Raw genomic sequence first — 8,543 nt, forward strand, 5'->3', positions numbered from 1 at the left:
ATATGACGGATGTGGAAAAATAAAACCCGAGTGTTTCCTTAAAATCGATTTTCAATATATTCGAAAATATTTCGAATACACGTCGCAATAGTTAAGTACTGCGCCATAAACACGACACAGTCGATAAAGACGTTTCTCAATGGGATTTAAAAAATGTTGACTTATGTGTAGATTAGAGTGCGCAATGATTTTAAGAGATAACTTTGCAACACCTCTAGCGACGCGATCGAAACTAAATACTCTAGAGGGAAATCTAAATTTCATTTAAATAGAATTAAGTGGAATATATTTATGCATATTTTATTTCATTTTGTACCCTTTATTGTTATGGGAAATATAAAATAAACGAGTTTATTCAAAATATAGACGTAGATATCATTTTTTCATGAATATATATACAACACATAATCCAATTTTATTTTCAAGATTCCTTAAGAATAATTATAGTAATAATAAAGATAATAATAAAAGTTTCACTGTACTATTTATTACACGAAGCAACGAGGAAAACTAACATCATTTTAGCCATTAATTGAAATTTCGCGATCCGGCGCAACGATATCAGTTTCGCCCGTTCGCCGTCGTTCTATCTCGACCCATTAGTTTATGATCCATCTTCTCGTGCGTTTGGCACGTAGATTCGCGAATCCGCGGAATTTCAGCTGATTTTTATCAATTTCATCGTGATCCGCGTTATCGCGCGTGTACGGATTCTCGATCGTTCCTCCGTCGGCGATCCCGTGACCGTTCCGAAGTGGCCACGACCGTGACGACCGAATAGTGAAAAATGACATAAATCCATGGTGTCCGTGTTCCTGCAGAAACGAGGGAGGGGGAGAGGAAGAGAGATGTGTCGATGGATGAATTACTACAATTTGCTTAATAGCTAATAGACTACTCGATTTCAGTTTTCTTTCCCCTCTCTTTGCATTCTCGTTTGATTTTCGTCGCGAGCGTTCTGTGTTCGGCGAACACGGGGCGATAAAGGGAAGCGGGGACGCGCGATGGTGCGGATCACGTAGGAAATAAGCCAGATGTGACGGCTAACCAGGAACCCCGGACCTTGCGCACCAAAGTCCGGCGCTCTAGCCACATCTCTCGCGAACACCGTGCGTCTAGACTGAAAAAAAAAAATTCGTCTGGTATGCTTTTCACGAGACGTTCACGATGCCCACATATGCGACGATACTGCCATATCTCATCTTAGGATTGTTAGGTAATCGTATGCACCATTATCGTCTTCCCTCTTTCACGCCTGCATCCCGCGGCACGTATTACACGGTCCGACGGGAAATCTTGCGTACCAGGGATCTCACCACGATGTCGTTCCCTCGCTGAACGCGTATCGGATCGCCTCTAAATCTTGGCCACTTCGTGGACCAATATTTGCCTCTCTGTTTATAAACGTAATAGGCGAGAGAGGATTTCCTAGCGGAATGACAGTTTGTTTTCGAATGTAATTGGATACGTTTTAATTCGAATAACGCGTTCTATTTGTGTTAACGGGATAACAACAATGTCGTCCCGTGAGAGATATTTGTTTATTTAAGGGGCAGGGTGCAATTGAATACCGCCGGATAATTGTGTACAGTTTTGTTTACCGAGATGATAGTTATTGGATTTTTTTAATATTATGGAATTTATTGAGTTTAGTTACGAGCATTTTAAGATGGAAATAATATGAGATTTATTGCAAGTGGTATTATAATTTACTCTGATGTCGATTTTGTATTGTTTTCTAATGTATACAGTTCTTTGTAAATTAATTTTAGGACCTACTTTAGGACACGATGTCAAAGGTTCTTCGGTATGTGAATTTTATAATGAAACACTATGCACAGAATCCCAGCAGGAATGTTCAGGGAGGGAAGAGTGTGGTCCACATGACCCAGGGAAAAGAAATCATTGTTATGTGTTGTGGCAAATTGACAATGTCACTAAAAAGTCTATAATTAAATTGAAGGTACATGGAATATTGTTTGTAGTATATTTTATATTGGTTTATGAAGATTGTTTTTAATTATTTACTCTGGAATGAATATTAACACTATTATGAATTGCAGGGATGTTTTTTGGATAGTAATGACTGCTATGATAGGCCACATTGCATTGAGAACAGTGCAGAGAGAAAGAAGGAATTATTCTTCTGTTGTTGCGATGGCAACATGTGTAATCAGAATTTTACATGGGACCCTCACCCTACATCCTCCTCCAAACCTATCCAACCTTCTGTTATTCATGGTATGCATTTACTTCAAATATAGTAGAACTCTATTTATCCAAATTTCAAGAAATCAATGAACCAGGTAGCTGTTACAATGAATACCAATGGTTTTTCATTTAAGTAGTAGCTCACTAGTAATTCCAAGGAATCAATGTTAAGTAAAGTAAAATTTCCTTAAGATAAATGGAGTTCTCCGATAGATGACACACTTTGTATCGTTGTTTATTAAATAAGATTGTGTTTCAGAATCAGAACCCGTTCCAAACACAGAACAACAAATAATCACACTTGTTTTATCAGTATCCATACCCATGCTCCTCCTTGCTATTATTTTACCATTTTTGTATTGGTGCTACCGACGTAGGAAGTTGGGATATTTCAACGAGGTTTGGAAGACATATGTACATAATATCAAATTACTAAACGTTATTGTTTTGTTTTGGTGTGGTACTATCAACCCCGTTTTGTGTACAATCCTAATACGATGTACATTCCGCAGGTACCGACGTTAGAACCTCTTCCGTTACCACAACCATCTCCCAATTTAGGACTGCGGCCGATTCAGCTTCTGGAAATCAAAGCACGCGGCCGTTTCGGGGCAGTTTGGAAGGCGCAGTTGAAAAACGAGATCGTTGCTGTTAAGGTGTTCCCGATACAGGACAAGCAGTCATGGCAAACGGAACAAGAGATTTTCAAGCTTGCACACATGGATCATGAAGATATATTACGTTTTATAGGCGTTGAGAAGAGGGGAGACAATTTGCAAGCTGAATTCTGGTTGATCACTGCTTACCACGAGAAAGGTTCATTGTGCGATTATTTGAAAGCAAATGTTGTCACATGGCCCGAGATGTGTAGAATAGCAGAGTCCATGGCTAGGTATTACTTTCAAACATATTTCATAAACGTTGTACGAATGTTTGGTATCATGGGGACTTTGTTTATGTCAGAGGTCTGATGCATCTACACGAAGAGATACCAGCTAACAAAATAGATGGTTATAAACCTGCTGTGGCTCATAGAGATTTTAAGTCAAAAAATGTTTTACTGAAAGCTGACATGAGTGCCTGCATAGCAGATTTTGGTCTAGCATTGATATTCCATCCTGGGAAACCTTGTGGCGATACACATGGACAGGTAATTAATTAATCTGTGAACTAATCTCCTACGACGTAATAAATTTCGCTTACATTCTACGTTATTGCTTTTAGGTTGGAACAAGGAGGTACATGGCACCAGAAGTTTTGGAAGGTGCAATTAATTTTACACGAGATTCGTTCTTACGAATCGACATGTATGCTTGCGGTCTTGTGCTCTGGGAACTAGCTTCACGATGCACTGTACAAGATGTAAATTCTAATTTATCTGTATCTTTTTATTGTTTCTATTTATACTGTCGATTGTTATTTACACTCGTTCATTACTAGGGACCAATCGGGGAGTACAGATTACCATTCGAAGATGAAGTGGGTCTTCATCCAACATTGGAGGATATGCAGGAAAGTGTTGTGCACAAGAAAGAAAGGCCACTTATTTTGGAAACGTGGCGTAAACACCCTGTAAGTAAATTTCTCGATACAATAATATAATATACTTTATATTACTAGTAAATAGCTAATATAATTCAAGTGTGTAAATTCGTACGGTCTTAATGAACTTTGTATCATAATCTTAGGGACTTCAATCAATATGTGATACAATGGAAGAGTGTTGGGATCACGACGCTGAAGCGCGTCTTTCAGCTTCTTGTGTAATGGAAAGAGTTGCTACATTGAGTAGGACGCTTGTTTTAAATTCGTCGACGTTAATAAGAGTTGATAATACCAACGAGACTATCACCACTAAGGAATCTAGTATGTAGTTAATCTACGTGTATTATAGCTTTTGTTACATTGCACAACCATTTTCTGTATCATAAAATATTTTTACCTATACATCAATGAGGAATGTAAAATATTGCATATCGTTTTATAACAATTCTTTTTTTAACAATTCTGCGTTTCAAAATGACATAAAATATGGAGTAAAAGTACTATTACGGGAACAGTTTTTTCTTAATTACTATTTTATAGATGTTATTTCGATGTTACAACATATATCGTTTACATTTAGAATATTTTCATATGAATCTCTAACGTTACTTGGATTTTGTAATTAGAGTTACATACCAGGTATTTAGTTTGTTGTGTATTAATATTTTTTTAAATTAATGGTATGATATATACGGAATCGGATCATATGAATAAAAAATGGTACATGAATTATCGATTAATAATGTTTCTAGCAATCTCAGTGTCTTAAAATGTTACTGTTTCTTTTTCTTTTTTAGTAGAAAATTAATTCCAGTTCAGTGCATGAAACAAATATTCTGTCAAACTTTTAATCCAGAACTATCTCCTTTTAATATGGGACAATCACATTCCCCATTGATGTAAGGCAACCATACAATGATTGTTCAGAGATAACAAGATGGATAAAAAAAAAAAGAAACACTGGCCAAGTGAATTTCAGTAATTGACTATCTGTAAAGTGGTATCGTATGTGAATTGTTATAAAAAAGATGTCTCAACAACCTTATACAAAGTACCTGGTAGGAACAGTCGAGTTAACTGATTGGAAGCCATGAGGAATTTATTAGGTCTTTGCACGAAATAAATGAGCTAACTCAGATTATTTTACATTTCTGTAATATACTATATTTAAGACGACTAGCTTACTTCACGGAACAAGATTTTCTCCATGAACTGAATTTAATTATATGATAATTTGCTCGTTCAGTAAATCTCTGACAACGTTACACTTCTATTTAAATTGAACTGTATTTATTTTTTACTCTAACAATCTTTGATATACTAATGTGGCAACAGTTGTTTCAGCTTGTGTATATACTTTACATAAAGATGCATTGAATAATCAAAATTAACGTGACATTACTGTTCATGGATTAAATTTGATCAGACGAAGTAACAGTCTTCTTATTATACTTTGCTTTGATTGTGCTAGTTTCTTTGTGAAAGTATACAGATTTCTCAATATGGTAATACTCTATTTCATACACACACGACCTAGCTTCGAATTGAGTCTTGCATCCAGTGTATACGCAATGGATACGTAAGGCCTTGAATACGTAATTATTATATATTATTTATGTATTAATATTTAAAGAAACGGAGCATCTTGCTTGTACCAACTTTCTACAGTTCGCAATAACCTGATATCGATATATCAGACCCTTGTTCAAACAAAGTCACTTTCATGTTCATTCAATCTAATACATTTTATTCTTTCCTTTTTACTTTTATTTAGCATAAAATGTAACAAATTTTCTCGGGTGAATCTGCACTGATCAAATACAATAAATATTCACTCAGAGTTAACGAATTTAATGGCTTATATTTAGGCAATACTCTGCTTTTGAACATTCAGAATTTCGTATCTACTTTCGATATCCTTCCAACTTGCTTATATTAAAGACTGCATAACCAGACTGAATAATTTTAAAAAGTATTCAATGATATTTCGACCGAATGATATTAACCTGCGGTAATCATATTCCGGAAATGCATAATATGGAATGTTCTCTGGGTTAAATGTAACAATGAACAAAATGGCCATTCAAGATGCACGTTTCAAATAACCCAGGTTTATTTAAATTGTGGTTTTTACTGAGTCAGTTTTAAACGCACGATATCTTCTACTTGCTCTGATTTGTCACAATTAGGACTACCATCGCAAAGAAATTCTTCTGAAAATACTTACTAAAAGAAACTTCACGAGTCTAAATTAATTTAGTGTAATTCAGGATACTGTAATTGCACTCTAAGCTGTGATAATAATTGTGCGGATTAAGTGTTAATAACTAACATAAATGAGGCCTAATTACATTTTGATTCTTACCCATGATTCATGACGGTGATCAGAGCAAGAGAAGATTGCGATTGTTTTGCCTTTAACGTAATGGGCTTTAACAGTGCCAAAAGGGTAATAATACATGCACACAATAGAGCTTCTTCATCTTTGTATATTCGTTTCTAGTTATCTAAGACACGTTGAACTTGGTGACGTGTAACTATTAATCTTAAAGTACATGATGTTATTAAACGGTTGATTAACCCATGGTTGATTATATAGTATTACATTTATTTTATAGAAGATGCAGCTCTTTATGTATAATATTCCACTTTACAATACAGTGTAATTGTAATAATGTTAAGCGATTGAAATATGATAGATGCAGAGTTTATTTAACACAGTTACCTTAACACAACAGTCGACCATACGATTTTGTACATTTCAATCAACTATGGGTTAATTCCTGTATTACCTAGATTTAAAAAGATTTTTGGACTTTTACATATCGAAAAGGCAGATAACTGCATCCTTTAAAGAAATTCCATTATAAATCTCCCCTCTTTTTAATTTCCCTGTACGTATACCTTATATATGTACATATAATATCTTATATTATATATCTTATATATAAAGTATACGTATGCGATGTATATGTTGAGAATTTTATTTGTAAAAATCATGTAATAAGAATGTTCTAATCTCATCATTGCTAATTGTTGCATAACTCTAAAAAGTTTCTGTGTAAAAAGTTAGGAAGCAACGCATTTGACAAAAGAGAGATCAGTCTGTTAAGGTGAAGACTGAGGTATAAATAAAAACGTTTATTTACCAATAAAGTGAATAAAAAAAAAGTATCTTTTCAATCTTAGGATCTTAATTATATATACATATAGAAATTCAATAGAGTGCAATGGTGAGGTATTCTGTATTTTGAAATTCCTTGTACATAGATAGATATACAAATCATAGACATGCATACAACGTATCATGCCACATTGCTTGTCTCTTACTAAAATCATATCCCATCAGTATATATATATATATAAAAGTTAGGTTTTAATATTGACAGTACCGTAATGGCATTCCAGTCACCTATAACATACTGTATATTAATGTAAATCAACATTGTAACTTGTGACTTTTAGTATATACAAATTCTTATCAGTATCATCGGTACAGATACATTAACGATTTTCAGTAAAGTATTAGAAATTGTGAAACGCTCCGTCATCATTTGTCATCTGAAATATAATTTTAAATATTTCATTTCAATAGGATTATATAGTCGATTGATTTTCACTGCAGAAATTTGCTATTTGTATTAATCAATTACACTGAATTGCAAAGGCTTTTTTTTTACATAATATAAAATACCTGTTGAAGTTATGTTTGTAAATACAGCGAACGTTTCTCTTTCTTTTTGTAATTTAGTGTTAAAAATAACAAAAGACTTCCATTTCTATTATCAGTTTCATATCAAACGTAGCATAACGTATCACTCTCAGTATCACTGTCTACTTTCTGGCACTGTTGTTATCATGGATATTCAACTTCGAGCAATTAATTAGATGATAATTGTTTTTACGAAACTTCGTTTATTCGCGTACCCTCTTTTAATCTTACGGTATTATAACGCAGACTGATCAGACATATCTCGTGTGTCTGTATCTAGTCTAACGTAAATTTAAAAAAAGAAAAAAAGAAGAAGATTGTACATAAACTTTAGTAAAATGTAATTTAGCGCGTAAGTCTATTAAAGAAAAAGGAAATCTTTCGATTATCATTTAAAACTAATACGACTCATAGCAATAGAATGTTCCTACGCACATTGGATGTAACTGTTTTCAAAATTATATTAGCAAGAAACTTTTGTAACGATGGCCTGATGAATTTTTATAGCACGAGTGTGCGGAATCATTAATTTACAAGGACGAAGCAATTGAATAAAATGTATTAATTTTAGCACGTAATCTTTCTTTCATAGTTTGTATAGAGAGTATACCGAGTTCAGAATAAAAAAAAAAAAAAGAAGTTCCTCACAGTAGAGAATCATCAAGGCGACGATCGTAGACGTTACGTAGCGTACAAGAGGAAATAAAATAGCGGTGCTTGAAAAAATAAAAAACAATATAATCTACGAATACTTAAATGTCTAGAGAATTTCATGTGTAATGATTACATAATAAAGGGAACCGAAGTAATAGACTTTTTAGTAAGCAGGGCAGGAAAGAACTAGCTTACCGAATTTTAACAAAAGTGAAAGGTAAAAGAAATTTATGAAACGCTATTAAACATCATTAGAGAAATATCGAGAATTACAGAGGTTCGATTTCTTTCTGGACACAGTGTGTAGTCGCATTGTTTACTTCGTATATTACACGTATTACTCATAATAATGTTATATTCTAAAGAAACAGGATGCCTTACAGGAAGTATACTATAACACGAGGAAGTATACAGGAACGAG

The 8,543-nt window shown here is 34.0% G+C and overlaps 1 protein-coding gene across 5 annotated transcripts; it reads left to right on the plus strand.

Annotated features, from left to right (window-relative positions):
• The first annotated feature begins 581 nt into the window (after positions 1 to 581).
• put (activin A receptor type 2 punt) lies at positions 582 to 8,107 on the plus strand. Of its 5 annotated transcripts, none has more exons than XM_031989256.2 (9): positions 582 to 1,216; positions 1,773 to 1,963; positions 2,064 to 2,241; positions 2,471 to 2,625; positions 2,724 to 3,103; positions 3,175 to 3,361; positions 3,436 to 3,573; positions 3,652 to 3,783; positions 3,900 to 8,107. In XM_031989256.2, exons 1-9 carry the CDS (start codon positions 1,168 to 1,170, stop codon positions 4,083 to 4,085), a joined length of 1,596 nt encoding a protein of 531 aa, XP_031845116.1. In that variant the 5' UTR covers positions 582 to 1,167; the 3' UTR covers positions 4,086 to 8,107. The 5 variants fall into 5 exon arrangements, with proteins under 5 accessions (XP_031845116.1, XP_031845118.1, XP_031845119.1 ...); XM_031989258.2 differs by having other exon boundaries at positions 2,471 to 2,610; XM_031989259.2 differs by lacking the exon at positions 582 to 1,216 and adding an exon at positions 1,468 to 1,699.
• The last annotated feature ends 436 nt before the right edge of the window (positions 8,108 to 8,543 follow it).

Source organism: Nomia melanderi, chromosome 9, assembly GCF_051020985.1.
Source record: "Nomia melanderi isolate GNS246 chromosome 9, iyNomMela1, whole genome shotgun sequence".
Classification (NCBI taxonomy): Eukaryota; Metazoa; Arthropoda; class Insecta; order Hymenoptera; family Halictidae; genus Nomia; species Nomia melanderi.

What these genes read in the sequence shown, in the direction of transcription:
- put (XM_031989255.2), top strand. Translation starts at nt 1,718, where the DNA reads ATGTCGATTTTGTATTGTTTTCTAATGTATACAGTTCTTTGTAAATTA. An exon ending in AGTCTATAATTAAATTGAAG is followed by an intron (nt 1,964 to 2,063) that starts GTACATGGAATA and finishes TATGAATTGCAG; the next exon opens with GGATGTTTTTTGGATAGTAA. An exon ending in CACGATGCACTGTACAAGAT is followed by an intron (nt 3,574 to 3,651) that starts GTAAATTCTAAT and finishes GTTCATTACTAG; the next exon opens with GGACCAATCGGGGAGTACAG.